General features: G+C 32.8%; 2 protein-coding genes across 2 annotated transcripts in view; one reads left to right on the forward strand and one right to left on the reverse strand.

Annotated features, from left to right (window-relative positions):
- LUZP2 (leucine zipper protein 2) overlaps nt 1-17,899 on the forward strand; it is a 384,944-nt gene that overhangs the window by 32,172 nt on the left and 334,873 nt on the right. The gene's annotated exons all lie outside the window — the stretch shown is intronic.
- On the reverse strand, nt 4,831-5,853 carry LOC123641682 (S-adenosylmethionine decarboxylase proenzyme-like). The gene is made up of 2 exons (XM_045556577.1): nt 5,745-5,853; nt 4,831-5,378 (listed from the first exon to the last, which is right to left on the reverse strand). The coding sequence occupies exons 1-2, from the start codon at nt 5,851-5,853 to the stop codon at nt 4,852-4,854; spliced, it is 636 nt and encodes a 211-aa protein (XP_045412533.1). The 3' UTR covers nt 4,831-4,851.

A 17,899-nucleotide genomic window follows, 5' to 3' on the forward strand; every position in this document is an offset into this window, starting at 1 on the left:
TTTCCATAGGGGTTGTACTGTTCATTCCCAAGAAAAAATGTGTACAAGTTCCCTTTTCTCTGCAACCTTACCAACGTCTGTTATTTTCTGTCCTTTTAACAATAGCCATTCTGACTGAGGTAAGATGCCTTATTGTGGTTTTAAATTTAATTTCTTTGATGATTAGTGGTGTTGAGCATTTTTTTCATATGCTTTTTGGTCATTGCATGTCTTTTTTGGAAAATATTCACATCCTTTGCCCACTTTTTAATGGGTTTTTGTTGTTGTTGAGCTCTTTGAATTTCTTGTATCTTCGGGATATTAGTCCCTAAAACTCTCTGGACATTAGTCTAGGAAAGGATATATGCCTAATATCTCAAAAGCACATGCAACAAAAACAAAAATGGACAAATGGTACTTAATTAAACTAAAAAGCTTCTACACAGCAAAAGAAATAATTAACAGTGAACAGACAACATGCAAATGGGGGAAAACATTTGCAAACTGTGCATCTCTTTTCTGGAGACAGGTTTGAGGGGAAGCTCACTCCCCATTAATCCTTATCAAAATATTCCATTTCATTTGCCTTTACCATCTGATCACTTTCTATGGAATGACCATAACAGAGTAGCTTGGGGAAATTAGATTTCTAGAAAGACAAACCAAAATCTATGGAAGTTATCATCCACCCATCCAAACCCCCAAATGATGACAAATGACCTTACAAGGCTTTTCTGGTCACGTTTCCCTAGCTGTTTAAAAACATTCAATAATTCCTAATTGCTCTCAATATAAAATCCTGAAAGACAGAGGTGCTGTCTCATATTACAATGTACTATCTCTACTGAGTTTATTGTTATATATTAACACACAGTAGGTGATCAATTGGTAGAATGATGGATTAAACCCAAATTAACCTTAAAAACATCCTAAGCATTCCTCTTAGATTTACCACAAAACCTATCTTCTATTTGACCACTTCTTCAGAGATGTCTGTTCCGTACCTCCAGTCCAAATCAGGCATTGCTGTCATTTTCTTTTACCATTGCATAGTTATACTCCATATCATCAAACTCATTCCAGTTTTATTTGTTTATTGATATAATTTCATGGTTTTTTTTCCCCCTGTACTGAACAGTAAGTTGCATAAGATAGGGTCTATGTTTATTTTGATCACTATGTCTTTATACATAAGACCTACTACTGTTGTAATGTGTACGCTGTAGCTACCCAATAATTAAAATTAATGAATAAATGCATACATGCATGCTTTGACTTCATTTAGGTGCTTAGTTAATGAGATCAAATTGTCAATATAACCATATAGAAGCAAATCCATTGTGTATTAGCTTTCCAATGGGGAAAATATATATACTAATTCGTAAGTGCTAATCATACTCCTCTTGAAAATATATGTATGTTCTCCATAGGTCTGAAGTATATGCAATACAGAAAAAACAAACAAAAAGAGGTGTAAGTAGTAGTTTTTGAGAAGGAATCACATTAGAGTATAAAAACAAATAATTATCATCCATCATTAGAAAGAAACATGATTTATTAGTTGTCATCTTTGAATAAATGCCAATATACATGTGGTCAGGATCAGGAATCAATAGGAAAAAGGCTTTTAACTACCTAATACTAAATTATAAGAAAATAAAAATACTATTACTATTTTGCTCAAGATCACTGATGGTACTTTAGCACTTTTCCAAAAGTGGTAACATTTCCTCGCATTTAATAGAGCAAATGAGTTTGTTTTATTAATTTGCCTATATAATACAAAATTAGGTGTCAATTATTACATATAGATATTCTATCAAAAGGTATGTAAATAAAATCTCTTAAATGTTTTAAAATTTTCAAATTTCACTTTATTTTTAAAAATTAGTATGTTTACACATATATCTAATAATTTATTATAGGCTATTAATAAATATCCCTATTTTACTTTTATCATATTAATAATCCCAAGTCACTCTTGGCAGAGAAGCCAAATTTGAGTATTATTTTCCCCCAAAGAAAATGAAACACTTTATTTTTAACATAGTCTTTTTTCTTATGCAAGTTTTTGTTGAAATGTCCTATAAAACGTGGACATTAATATACTTCATTTTTTATTATTTTTCCCTTTCCATTTCTGTTTCAAATTTTAAAACTAATACCTTTCTTTACTTAATGCTATCAAAAGTAATTTGATTCTAATATTAACATATCCAAATGCATTATACATGATTATGAATTCACTAAGGAGATTTACATTATTCCCACTAATTTGGGGATTCAGGGCAAGAGAAATGCACAACTTCAGCATTATCATATTTGACCTGACAATTTTTCTGCTTGACATCTGTAACAGTTCTTAGGTCTGAAATTTGAGTTTTATTATACTATCACTAATGTGCTAGCACCAGTCTGCCCATCATACATATAAACACATGCATACACACATGTACACATATACCCATATATAAAATATAAATATGTAGTATTTTCTATAGTAAACATAAATACCTTATGTTGATCTTATATTCCTGTCTAGTTACTGCCCCCATCGTACAACAATCTACAAAATATTTCTAAAAAGAAGGATCTGCGTTTGATCTTTTAACTCTTACCCCTCCTTTCCTTTTCTACCAACTCCAGTGTGGCTTCTCTTATTGTCACTCTATAGAATTTTCTCTTTTCAACGTTATCAGTTCTTTCCATTTTTCCTTTTTTTCCTTTTTTTTTGGTCTTTATATTGCCATGTATCTCAGCAGCAACTAATCTATTTGACAGATTCCCTCATTTTCTTGTTTTTTCTTCTTCTTTTTTTTTTTTTTTTTGCATGGGTTGGGGCTGGATTTTCATGACTCCATATACTCTTGGTTTTGCCCCTAATTGTCTGGCTTCTCTTCAGATTTCTCTGAGGTTCCTCTTCTTTGACTTTGTCTCTCAATTTCTCAGCATTTTTCTTAGTTAAATTAATCCAATCCAATCTAATCCAATCCAACCCAGTTACATGGCCTCCTATAATATCTATATTATGATTAAAAAAAATTAAATTTTATGTGAACTTTCCCTTAGTCATAGATGGCTTATTACCCTAACCTCTTTTTTTAAATTTTTTTATGTTTTGCCAGTGGAATTAACTTTAATGTTACCATAAAACAGCAACTTTATAATGCAGTGTGTTTCACTTTACCCTTGTTTCTCTGTCCTAAAAACTGAAAAGCAACATTCACAATTTTAAAATATGAGAACCTAGTAACAAAGTATACATAAAATAAATTATAGTAGTTAAATCTAATTTCATAAGCATGGTCAAAAGTTTATCATTGTTTTTTGATATTTCCATATATATATAAAATATATATTTACACACGTGTAATCAAATCAAAGTAGTTAGCAAACTTGTTACCTCAAACATTTATCATTTCTTTATGTTAGAAACATTCAAAATCCACTCTTATAACTGTTTGAAAGTACACAATAAATTTTTGTTTATTATAGTCACCTTGCAGTGCTATGGAACACTAGAACTTACTCTTATTTAGCTCTATTTTTGTGCCTGTTAGCCAACCTCTGGCTATCCCCTTTCCCTCAACTTTTCCCAGGCTCTAGTAAATACTATTCTACTCTTGGAGATTAACGTTTTGGGCTTTCATGTATAAGTAGTATTTATCTTTCTGTGTCTGGCTTATTTCACTTAACATACCCTAACTTCTTAACATTTCAACCTGAATGCCCACTAGGAATTTCCAAATTAACATGGCAAAAATATGTTTCCATTTCAGTAAATTGCAATGGCATGTGCACATGTGCTTAAGACAAAAGCTTAGAAGTTATCCTTGATAACTCCCCTTGCTCCATTCTTACCTTCTTCTTTAATCCAGAGTTATTTAGTATCTTTATTTGGCCCCTCCTATTTTCTCTATGTACGTATTTTTATCAACTTTTCTTCCATTGTATTTAATTTAAGTAAATATGTATAAATTAGTTCCACACTCTATAACCAATTTTTAATTTTTTTCTTCTATTAGTTATTGTTTAAAATATGAAGGGAATATATATTCATATATATGTACACGTACATACATTATGTTTGTTCCCTACAATTTCTTGTCATATAAATGAGCATACTGTGTACAGTCCTTCATCTTACTTTTTTATTTGTTTTTGTTAACAGTGTATTGCTTTATTTGGAGAGTTTGAGGAAAGACACTATGGTGAGAGAAGAAATCAATTATAGGACTACAAATGCATGGACCAATAATTTTAAAATAGTAATACACAACATAAGTAACTTGAATAATTTTCTTAACAGGACCCTACTTGTGGAAAAAAAAGACTTTAATTATTGTTGCAAAAAACATCTGTATGAAGTAGAAATTGGTTCCAATAACATTAGTAAACAATTAGTTCTAGAAAGTAGAGGTAACTGGATGTAAGATTCTGCCAGCAGTTTAATAGAACAGTCCCAGACAGTTTGGCTGAGGCCAACACCTAATGAGGACGAAAGCCTTGTCTGTGGGGAATTTTGGATGATACCTGGAGAAATATTATACTGTGCATAAACCAAATTGATTTGTTTTCACAAGTATTGTAAAGTTCCATATAGTGAAAGGTTTTTTCTACATGCATTTCAATTTCACAGCAAGCGTGGCATAGAATACCTAAACACAGAAGAGAGCATTCATGGAATATATCTAACTCTTTGATATAATAATGCATACAATTCAAAATGATTACACTATCATTACATCTAGGGCTTTCTGCAACAGCAAGGTGGGGGTTATGAAAAGCATGGCCCCCGGTATTAACATCTAGAAACTAGCCACCACCTTCCACTTGTGTTCTCTTTCTGTATTTTTTCTTCATTTTTCTTAATCAACTCTGCTGTTGTTGCTGCTTCTTAGCAAAACTGGTAAAAACAAAATTGTAATCATTGAACATAGCACTCTGGCAATCAAGACGTTTAAAGCCTTCAATCTTCTGGGGCGAAGCAAGCATTGTGCGACATTTAGAACTCTGATTAACAAACAAGGTGGTCACAAATTTTCCTGGCTTGAAGACTTCCACAACTTTTCTGATCAGCTCATCACAGGAGGTCTGACTTAAGTTTGTTTCAAACCTAACATAAGAAAATTCAGGTTCTGGAGTGATGTGAATAGTCCAATAAGTTCCATCCAATTTATTCCATCCATCGATTACCCACAAAGATTGAACATCAATGACAAAACTTGGTATCAGGTCACGAATTCCACTCTCACGAGTGACATCCTTTGCAGTAACACCATCTTTCATGCAGAACTGATCCATAACTGCTGGATCAAGCTCACTCATCAGAATTTCCAGGGTCTGATCTGGCTGACTGATTACTCCACTCTCTGGGAAATCCAGAAGATATAAGTACCAACAGTCACAATTCATATGTCCCATACAATATGCTGCTCCATTTGGGAAAATTGCATTTAGAAACTCTATTTATTCCCAGAAATTCCGGTGTGGGTGCCCTTGGTGAGAAGGCTTCATGAAATTCTTACGAGAATAAAAGAAGCTTTGAATTGAGTCAAACCCACTGTAATCCCCAGTAAGCTTCAACAGGGCAACCAGTGCTTTCAGCAAGAGGGTGGTACCTACCTACCACGTCTTCAAAGTGAAACGTCTCTTAGAGACAGACAGGCTTCTCTCACTGAGTACATAAGTTTCCTGCTTGTCAGTTTTTGTCACACTTATGATTGAACATTGCACATCCTTCAGAAGTATGTCCCACTCAGATCTCAGGATAGTGCGAAGATCCCCAGATCTTTGGTTTGCATCAGGTTGCTGCTGGGAGAACCAAACCTCCAGCAGCTTCTCCATCCCTTCGGAAAAATGTGCAGTTTCCATCACCGTGAGCCTAGCGAAAAACCAACCACAGAAAATCATCTAAATTAAACCTCTTCTCCTGCCACTGCAGATTGTTCCAACTGTGTTACTAAACTTCAGGTTCCTTTTTTTTTTTTTGCTATAATTTTATATTAATTTTTTTTAAAAAAAGGACCAATAAAATTTTCCTGGCTTCTTTTTGTGAGTGAAAGTTGAACGTGAGTCTGTTGGAAATGGAGGCAGATACTGTTCAGTCTCTTGTAGTCCGCTGCTTCCCCCTTAGAGAGAATAGAGCGAGCGCTAGCTAATGTAGCCGGCCCTCCTGGGTAAGCCCATTTTACTTTTGATTACCTAACAATACATCCTGGAGATGCTTCATAGAAGTATGTAAAAATCCTTACTATTTCTTTTTACCATTGTATTGCATCATGTGGATATTCTACCATCAACTAGTCCCCCAACTGATGGAAATTTGGGTGTTTATTCTCTTTTAATGCTATAAATATCCTTGTGTATGTATACATTAATTCATATTTTTACAAAAATTACTTTGGGATATCTGGGATTAATTTTAGGTTCACATTTGGAGATTTTTGCCAATCTTATAGAGATATTAATCATTTTTGATATGTTTATTTGCATTTTTTATAAAAGTTATCAATTCAAAACTTCTGCCTGCTCTTTTCTCAGATTATTCATTATTGTTTTCTTGAAATATCCTAGATAAATATTCACCCTGTCTTGGTAATATCAGTTGCAGATATATTTTCTGAAGTTATCATTTTTTTCCCATCTGAATGTGATCCCCTTCTTCCTCATAATATGTCTTTTCTACTTTCAGTTCTACATTTCATTATTCTCTTAACAGTTATAGTTAGATTTTCAAAATGTCAATCAGCTTCTATTACTCCCTTGCTTAAATCATCTGGCTATACCGATACTGGCCACAACAAGCATTTTTCCACGTTGAGAGCTTTGCATGTGCCCCTTCTCCCTGAAACACTTTAATCCAGTTCTTCAAAATGCTAACTCTTCTCATAATGAAAGACTCACCTCCCAGAGTGAATCTCCCTAACTTCTAATCTAAGGTTTCCTCTTTTTACTTCCTTTATTGTCTAACATGATTCTCCGTGTTATTATCTCTGTGGCATATTTCACTGAGATTGGACTGTTCATTTATTTGTTTACTTACCTTCTTTTTCTCTTCCCTAAAGTGTAATCCCTATTTCAGCTTTGTTTGTTCACGGCTGCAAACAGTTCCCTGAACTACTCTAGGTGTATACTAAATATTCAAGGAGTATTTACTAAATTAATTGGCAAATAAGTCCTGTATGTACAATATTTAACATTGTAACACAGATTTTAGATAGAAGACTCAGAGGTAAATGTGTTTTCTTTTCAAATATGTTTGTACTTGTTCTGTTTAATTATTTATAAAAAAGGTATTTGTCACATCCATCATTTAAATAAACTTCTAATCATCAAAATGAGGAACTTGGGTAATACTGAAAAACAACAGTAGCCACAAACCTTCCCTGTTGTAGTGAAATATATTTTTAAGTCCTAAATTTAATTCATATTTGAAGGCAAATACGTTATTTATTTCTATATATTCTTCTCTTCTGTAATCATAGACTTTAGTATTTAAGCTATGCTGAAATATTTGTTTTTTCCAAGCACATTTCTTTACTCTTCTCTTCTGCCATTGAGATATTGCTCATTGCCTAAGAAGCATCTCAAATATCACATACACTATCAATCCTTTCTCCCTTCCACTTCCACCTTTCACCCAGCACAAAAAAAAAAAAAAAATTGCTACAACTAGTATGTCCTCACATTACTATATTTATATTGTATTGTATTACTACTTGTTTGCTTACATAGAAATTTTCCATAATATGTAATAAACTGCTTAGAAGGCAATTGGGGTGGGGCAGTACTGGCACAACAGGGACTTCAATTGTAATCATTGATTTCCTTGTTTAGAGATGAAAAATAGAACAAAGGATTCTATTCTAGAAATTACAGTATCAAAGTTGCCTAACTATATGAAAACTTCAGATGATCTAGAATGCCTTTAAATTTTCACTATAATTATAATATCTGATAAAATTATATATTAAAACTTTCTGTCAAGAAGTAACATCAGACTAAAATTCGATAAACATAAAACATGATACAGTCTTAGTTATGCTGAAATTCCACTTGCTTAATAAAATTAGATTCCCTGAGGGCTGCATCTACAGTCAATTTGTTCTATGTATCTAACATCACAAATATGAAAACATAGTGCTACATAATCAGAACTTTCAGTTTTAAATTCCAGAGTTCATGTTGTGTGTGTATATGGAAAGTATCTTCAATTATGTTCTCCTGCCTATGGAATTTCACTGGCGACCCCCCCTCCTCCCCCCCCCCCCGTCCACATGCACCAAAAGTAAGATTGTTAATTATCTTTTAAGAAGTTTTATTCAATTCTTTATGTGAGAGGTTCCATATATTTTTATCTTATTTTCTCTGACATGGGTCAGTCATTCTAAAACCACAGGATCATTTATATCTTTGTACTAAACAGGTATCTCCTATTCATTCAACTTTATTTATGTTGATTTGAAATTATTATTTTCATATTTATTTATTTGCCAAAATAATACTTGCCTAGTTTTCTTCTTCTTAGTTTCTCTTACAATGAAACCTCTAAGGTCCCAAATCATTTTATTTTCCTTTCAAACTATTTTCTTAAAATATTTTGGTCTCCTGATACAAAATATATGAACATAAAATTTGTCCTTGCTGACTTCTGTTATTTAGCCCATTTATCTGTTTCTTCCTTTATTGTCTCAGGGCCCCTGGGAAGAGCCTCTTTAGCACTTTTTTAAGACAGTAATAATTTGCTTTTGTATGAGTTTTGGAGCTTCCATTTACTAGCTATTTGTGGCAATTTATTTCAAATTATATATCTCATTCTTGGTATGCACATGTATAAAATTCAGTGTAATGATACATACTTTGCTGAATATTGGTAATATAAGAAATAATAGATGTATAACATATAGGCATTCAATATATCTGCATTCCCCCTCTCCAGCACTCCAATTTGCACCCTGTATCTTTCTGCTTCACTGTGTTATGAAAACCACAAAGGACAGTAATCACTCCTTATTCTCCTTTAAAAATAGGCACTTATTCAGATAAAATACAGGAAACAAACCTTCGCTAAATCTAAACAAATCAGGTCTTGAAGATGATAAATAAATTGCTTCCCCTCTTATTGTCTAATTAGTGGTTGAATCCAGGTCTCCAAATCTTTAAAATGTCTTAATGCCAGGCTAGTGTTGGAATTTTAAGGTGTTTTATCAAGCTGATTTTAAAAGTAAATATTTTTCTATTATTCTACCACTTTCTTAAGCACCACTGAAATGAAATGCAAAGTAAAATATGTGTACATATACATGCATATATGTGTAGAGTTATACATGCATATATAGAGAGAAAGCATGTATATACATATGTATTTCCATATATATACATATAAAGAGAGAAAGCGTCAGGGTGTTTGTTGCTGAAAGTTGGGGTGACTGTGGCATTTCTTAAAATAAGATAACAGTGAAGTTTGCCATATTGATTGATTCAATTAACTCTTCCTTTCACAAAAGATTTCTCTGTAGCATGTAATGCTATTTGATAGTACATTACCCACAGTAGAACTTCTTTCAAAATTGGAGCCAGTCTTCTCAAACCCTACCACTGCTTTATGAACTAACTCTATGTAATACACTAAATCCTTTGTTGTCACTTCAATGATGTTCCTAGGCTCTTCTCCAGGGGTAGATTCTATCTCAAGAAACCACTTTCATTGCTCATGCTCAGAAAGCAACTCCTGATCTGCTCAATTTTATTATGGGATTGCAACAATTCTGTGACATCTTCAGGCGCCACTTCTAATTTTAGTTCTCTTGCTATTTGAACCACATCTGCAGTTTTTCCTCCACTGAAGTCTTGAACCCATCAAAGACATCCCTGGGATGAAATCAATTTTTTCCAAACCCCTGTTAATGGTGATATTTTGACCTCCTCCCATGAATCATGAATATGTTTATACTGACTATCTAGAATGGTGAATCCTTTAGAGAAGGTTTTCAACTTCTTGCCCAGATTCATCAGCAGAATCACTATCTATGGCAACTATAGCAACTTTAGCCTTACAAAATGTGTTTCTTAAAAAATTAATCTTGAAACTCAAAATTACTCCTTGATCCATGGGTTGCAGAAATGATGTTGTGTCAACAGGTATGAAAACAACATTGATTTCCTTGTACATCTCCATCAGAGCTGTTGAGTGAACAGGTACCTTGTCAATAAGCATCCATTTTTTAAAAATATTTTTGTTTTTAATTATTATGGGTACATAATAGTTGCATATATTTATAGGGTACATGCAATGTCTTGATACAGGCATACAATGTATATTAATTAAATCAGGATAATTGCGGCCTCCATCACCTCAAGCATTTATTATTTCTTTGTGTTAGGAACATTTCAATTTCACTATTTTAGTTATTTAAATATATGCCATAATTTGTTATTGACTGTGAGCAGTAATATTTTGAAAGCAATCTTTGGTTCTGAGCAGTAGGTCTTGACAATGAGGTTAAAATATGCAGTAAACCATTCTGTAAACAGATGTGCTGTCATCTAAGCTTTGTTTTTCCATTTCTAGAGCACAGGCAGAATAGACTGAGTGTACCTTTTAAGGGCCCTAGGATTTTTGTAATGGTCAATGAGCATTGGCTCCAATTTAAGGTCACTAGCTGCATTAACCCCTAATAAGAGAATCAACCTGTCCTTTGAGGCTTTGAAGCCAGATATTGACTTCTCCTCTCTAGCTATGAAAGTCTTAGATGGCATCTCCTTCCAATAGAAGGCTATTTTTATCTACACTGAAAATATGTTGTTTAGTGTAGCCATCTTCAACAATTATCTTAGCTAGATCTTCTGGATTACTTGTTGCAGCTTCTTTATCAGCACTAGTTGCTTCACCTTGCACTTTTAAATTACAGAGATGGCTTTTCTTTCCTTAAACCTCATGAATCCATATCTGCTAGCTTCAAACTTTTCTTCTGCAACTTTATCATTTGTCTCGGCTTTCCTAGAATTGAAGAGAGCTTGGGCCTTGCTTTGGATTAGGCTTTGGTTTAAGGGAATGTTGTGGATGGTTTGATCTTCTATCCAGACCACTAAAACTTTCTCCAAATCAGCAATAAGTCTGTTTCACCTTCATATCATTTATGTGTTTGTTGGAGTAGCACTTTAAATTTCCTTCAAGAACTTTTCTTTTGCATTTGCAACTTGGCTAACTGTTTGGCAACAGTGGTCTAGATTTTAGTCCATCTCAGCTTTTGATGTACCTTCTTCACTAAGCTTAATCATCTCTAGGTTCTGATTTAAAGTGAGAAACACTGGACTCTTCCTTTCGCTTGGACACTTAGAGGCCATCATAGGGTTATCAATTGGTCTAATTTCAATATTAATGTTTCTCAGGAAATAGGACTGAGGAGCGGAAGAAAGATGGGGAAACAGCCAATTGGTACAGCAGTCAGAACACATACAACATTTATTGATTATGTTTGTTGGCTTATATGGGTGCAGTTTGTGGCAACCAAAAACCATTGCAATAGTAACATCAAAGATGACTGATCACAGATAACCACAACAGATATAATAATAAGGAAAAAGTTTGGAATATTTTGAGAGTTACCAAAATGTGACACAGAGATACAAAGTAAGCACATGCTGTTGGAACAATGGCACTGATTGGCTTGCTCAACACAGGGTTGCCACAAACCTTCAATTTGTAAAAAATGCAACATTTGTGAAGTGCAGTAAAGCAAAGTGCAATAAAATGAAGCATGCCTATAGAAGAGGATGAAAATACTCTCTTTGTACTAAGCTTCTTAAAACAAGCTAATGTCATTGACCTAAAGAAGCTTATTAAACTAAATACAATAAAACTCTTGAATCACATAAGGAAATATAGAATAAACATATGCCATTGATCAATTAAACACAGTTCTACTTTCTAAAATTCAACCAGTGATTGTTAAAACATTCTTTGCCTATTCTTATATAAATTTTGTCAGTCATTTAGTTCCAGAATTCTAAATTCTTTCTTTTAATATTTTCTAAACAATCTTGAAATTATATAATGTAATGAATCCAAGATTTCTGTACAAAAATTCATGTACTAGATTTAAATAAAGTACACATATATTCAAATCACAGGTTCTTTTTATTTTTTAGAAATATAGGGTAGAGACAACATATAGAGGCCATTTATTTTCCTTTTGCTTTACATAACTTCTGAAGCAAAATGTGTGTTAAATTTTGTCAAGGTATATTTTAGAAGTTAGTTTCATTCCAGTCTGTGAGGCTAAAATGAAAAGGCTTTTGCAATGTTTATAAATACTTTTTGCATATATTAGTTATCATGACATTTTAATTCAAGAGTCTGGATATCTTCTATGACAAAAACTACCAAAAATAGAGCTTTATCCTTAAATAAATAAGATTTATAGTTTAATGTATGTGTGCTATATTTTACTACCTTGCTTTAATTTAAAAAAAAATTTAAATAAGCCAAACTCTGTTAGCTGGCAGAAACATAGTGTTGATCTATTTGTGTGCTTGTTTTTCTCAAGAGTAATTACTTATAATCACTGATTTTCTTTAGGTCCACTTCTTATTCTTCTTCAAAAAAGACTAGTACATTTCCTTCACACAAACTCCAAAAATTACACACACACACATAGACACACATAAAAACACATCACAACACATGAATAGGCAATCCATAAATGAAGATATAAAAATTGAAATTAAACCTATGAACATATACATAACCTCAATCTATATTGAAAAAATGAAAGGAATAAGAGCATAATTTTCAACTATTAAGATGGAAAAATTAAAATAGCAATAATGGACAACAGGATATACACACAAAGAATGAATTTGAACTACAATATACCATATTAAAAAATTAACTCCAAGTGGATAATAGACCTAAAACTATAAAACTCTCAGAAGAAAAAAGAATAAGCTGTCATGACCTTGGGTTAGGTGATGGTTTCTCAGATATGACATAAAAAGTACAAGTGAGAGTGACTGCTATTGGATACCGGGTTTCTTTTTGGGGTGATGAAAAATTTCTAAACATTAATACACTAAAAAATCACTAAATTGTATACTGTAAAAGTGCTAATTTTATGGTATGTAAATTTTATCTTACTAAAGTCATTATTTTAAAAAATATAATAATGGCCTCTGATGACTAGGCTAAAATAAACTCTTCTAAAAACTGTTGGCGACCATATATAAGTATATAACATGGAAGGGGGATTCGTTAGTACATCACTGACAATGTATCATTTATGTTTCATATCTATATAGTTCAGATGAAACAAATCTACTTCTAGAAATTTATTTTATAGAAATATTTGTGAGAAAGAAAATTTACATAAGTAAAAGATTCCATAGCACTCTGTAATAGCAAAAGAAAAGAAATAGCTTAAATGTTCATTAGTGGAAATTGATTAAATACATTTTGCTGTGCACATTCAAAGGACATGGCAATTTCAAAAAATTCATAACTCTATAGGCTCTCACTTGGAAAATGTCCATGATACATATTAAAGAAGGCAAACAAGTTGTAGACTATATATATATATTTTTTTTTTCTCATTTAAAAGATGAATGTACAGAGTAGATATAAACACACTAAACCAGAAAATTCACAAGAATATGTCACAGGCTGTTAACAGCATTTACCCCTGGTATAAAGTTGGTTTTGTGAAGGAAAAATATTTCACTTTTTATTTTATATATATCATAAATTTATACAAAAATAGCTTTGCATATTATGCTTTTCTTTAATTTTAAAAACATAAATCTCAGATGAGGAAAGCACATTCTTGCCTTGTTGGAAGAAGTCTTTGTTGTTGTTGAGTTGATGAGTTAGGTCTACCTGAAAGTCTGATTATAATTCTATGTTATGATAACAAAGGAGACCTTGACAGTAGGGTGCTAATAAGTCCTGTTGCCACACATAATCTGAATTTATATGGACTGTCTGCTGTAATTATTAATAGCTCTCTATTTCATTCTCACAGGTCTTTCAGTTCTGACATTAAATTATATGGTAAGGCTAACTATAATGACTAAAATCCACATTCTGTCTGATCTGTGCAAGGCAGGAGGGTTAGCTAGTTTAGAACATGCACTTTCCATTTGTAAGTACTCTCATCCTCCCTTCACCAATTCTGAGGAAAACATTGGCCATGGAGTAAATATTTCTATATCAATCTGAAAAATTTGTTGAATATTATTTACACCATATAAAGATATAACAAGGGAAAAAATAAGTAATCAGTAGTGACTAAAGTATAGATATGCATTAAAAGAAAATCTATATATTTATTAGCCTAAGATGCCTTGTAGGTGGAACTTAAACCACCATTTTGGGTGAGAAACTATCACCTTGAACATTTCAAAACTAATTAGCGTCTAAAAATGTGTCAATTGAGATTAATCCATATAAATATATTAAGAGCTTTCTCTGGCACATATTAGATCATTCAATAAATAGCTTCTGCTCTCACTTTTTATCATTGTTTCATCTTCATCTTTGTCATCATCGGTATGATACGTATGTGTGCATATACTATATACATATCTTTTTCACTACGTAAATTCTTTAACATTTCTTTACATAAATTCTTTAACATAGTTTAGAATAATGTATATGGCTTAAAAGAACTACTTAGAAAAATGTAATGGAAACCTACCATAAGCCTGTAGGTTTTATAATCATATGAGTTTTACATTGTTGGAAAAAATAAAACTTTGGATTTTCATATTTTTAAATAAAATATAAAAGAATATTAAGGGAAAAAATTAGGTAAACCATTTTTCTCTTTACAAGTATGACCCTACAGACATATTAGAAAACCAGAAGCAGTGAGGTGGAATGTTACGGATTTAACGTTTGTGTCCCTTCCAAATTTATATGGGGATAAAGCCCTCCCTCTCCTCCAAATGACAGTATTTGGAGATGGGACTTTTGGTAGATAAATAGGGTTAGATGAAATCATGAGGGTGGGTCCCTTGTGATGGGACTAGTACCCTTATAAAAAGAGACATCAGAGAGCATGTTCTTTCTCTCTATCTGCCATCTGTGGACATCAACAAACCAAGAAGTGGTCTCTTGCCTCGAACCAAATATGCCTGCACCTTGATCTCAGACTTCCCAACCTCCAGAACTGTGTAAAAATAAATTTCTGTGGTTTAAGCTGCTCAGTCTATGGTATTTTCTTATGGCAGCCTGAGCAGACTAACACAGAGTCCTAATTGTCCCTTATTATTGTCTAAAGTAATTTTAACCTTGATACTAAGTCTGGAAGGATAAAGGATAGAGGAGGATGTATTTAAAGACTAAAATTGCTCAGCCTCCAGCAGTATCTTTTGTATGATGATAGTTATGGAATGATAATTATGGATAATGGATGCAGGTATGACAGGGTTTTAAAGGGCTCTTACTCCAAAATAACATAAAATAAAATAAAAATAAATGCTCAAACAAAATAGATAAAACATAATTTAAATAATTACTTAGCTATTCCAAAGATGTCAGCATGACATTTTAAGCAGGGAGGTGACTACATCCACCTACAGCTTTTTTACCCCTAAGAATTTGATATCTGATCATTGCTGGCTGCTTAAAGAAGGAATATTAAATAAGGTACATCTTAGTCATAATTTGGCAGTCCGTCTCTGACAGTTAACCTGGTGCCTGTTGGTGTTCTATTCTATGAATAAATCTAATTTAGATCCACAGGGAAAACATTCTTGGATGCTGAGATTAAGAAATAATCACTGTCTCATCTTTTACCAACTTTGTTTTCAGTCTAACATTTGTGTCTAACAAAGTATTGTTTTTTTTCTTAACTCTCAGATTGAGATTCCCGTATGCCTATATATATTTGTTCACAAACTGTTGATTACTTAGGATAAGGAAATTATGCTTTTGGATGAGGGAACCATTGGTAAACCAGGACATTAAGAGCAGAAGAAATCATTATTCAAATGCTGTCTATGCCGTGTGACTTGGGTGTGTCAAGTGACTCCTGATAGCCAAGTGACAAGAATGATAACAGCCTGTGCTTTAAGGATGGCAGGGCATAAAGATAAATACAGCCTAAAATTCTAAAATTATCATTAAGCAGCGTTACCACCCACGGCATAACTAGCTTTCTACTTCTATTTATATAAGAAAACAAAACCTGTTACTTCATGTTACTATCACAGGGGTTTCTGTTATTTATAATCACTCATTCCTGACAGGTACAATAGATTTAAGTTTCAGGGAATTAATGGTATACCAAAGAGATTAATGCTTATTGAATTTAGTGACATAAACATGCCAAATGCACATGCTAAATAATGTTTCCTTCCCCAAATTGCATATTGGAAAGGGAGAGATTCCCCTACGAAGCCAGGAATAACATGAATAGAAAGTAAAAGTGATGAAGAGGAAAAGAGTGATGGCAGAAAAAATTAAACATGATATACAACAAAGGAACTACAGTGTTACCATCTCCACCGTCCAGTACTCACTGCTTATGGTCTTTGCTAGAAGAGAAATGCTTTGAGGTGAATTCCAGAACCATGGGAGAGCCCAGCACATTGCAGAGAGAAGAATTGTATGAGAATCTAGATTTCCAAAGTCATGAGGTTATGCCTATAACTAATGCTTTAGACAGAATCAGCCCTTAAGACATAGGAAAGGGAAGAAGTCTATCTCTAGGAATTAAAATTTGGTTTTCACATGACATTTACTAAACTTACATTATTACTAAATGTTAAATCAACTTGGAAATATTCCTGTGGTGGGAAAAAAAATGCTAGTTATAGCTATTACGAAAAGTGTGTGTGACTACAGGCAGTGAGGATAGACCTTCAATTTTTATAATCAATGAAACACAATAATATCAGTAAAAACTGGGACAAAGCCCTTATTTGAGTGTTAGCCAGGATTAAAACAGAAGGTTCTTGGCAGTGTGCTAGTTTGCTAGTTTAATAATGAATGATAATCACTTTTATTCATAAAAATAGATGGGGTCCTTCATTTTTTTGAATGACAATGTCACTTTTTTGGCGAAGATCAATACGTTTATCAGTGACACTTCAGGAGGTAAATCTTTAGCTAAGGTCTCCAAAGTATTATGGAGTTTCTTCCTTTCCTTTGAAATAATGAACAACAACAGTAAGAACAGCACACAAACACAAACACAAATAAAACTAGAAGGACTTGGAATGGAATTCAAGATGAACTGAAGGCATATAAAACACCAAAGTTTACTAAAAGCAAATTCAAATGAATAGACAAGAAAATCTTTACCACCTGTCTGTTCATAGCACTTTGAGAGGATAAGACAATGCATTAAATACTCTGTAAGTGCCTAATCATATCACTGTTGGAGAAAATGTGTCATAAAAAGTATTAGAGGAGGTTTGTGTTAGTTATTTTCAGGTTTGCTTATATTTAATTATAAGATAGGTGATTATATTAGATGGTTTAAATTTGTATATAAGAAAACTACTTTAGGGGGAACCAGAAAATATATTTAATTTATTTAAAGTATAAGTAATGCATCTATGAAAGGCATAGCTTGACTTACTCTAGATACCACAGCAACGCTGTGATATTCGTTTAGGGGAACCACTACAGATCATAGGTCTCTTACAAAAGTACTGTGCCATCTCTAAAAACTTAAATGCAACTTTGTTTTATTCTCAAATTAGTATGATAGTCTATGTGACAATGTCTCTGGTAAAAGATGCCCCAGACTTTGTGTACTATCCCAAAGCTTTATGGTGTTTTCCAAAAAACAAAGGAGGACTTCTCATCATTTCATTTGAATAATGGCCATAAGTACAGACATATGGATAATCTGTATTGCTATGAGCACAGACATAGTGATAGAGACAGATTACAGTAATGAACTGCAAT

This window comes from Lemur catta, chromosome 7 (assembly GCF_020740605.2).
Source record: "Lemur catta isolate mLemCat1 chromosome 7, mLemCat1.pri, whole genome shotgun sequence".
Lineage (NCBI taxonomy): Eukaryota > Metazoa > Chordata > Mammalia > Primates > Lemuridae > Lemur > Lemur catta.

Excerpts from the sequence above, each read along its gene's own strand:
- LOC123641682 (XM_045556577.1), bottom strand. The coding sequence starts at position 5,853 with ATGGAAACTGCACATTTTTCCGAAGGGATGGAGAAGCTGCTGGAGGTT. Across the intron at positions 5,379-5,744 it reads GGATCTTCGCACTATCCTGA|GGTACTTATATCTTCTGGAT; the intron begins GATCTGAGTGGG and ends ATTGTGACTGTT.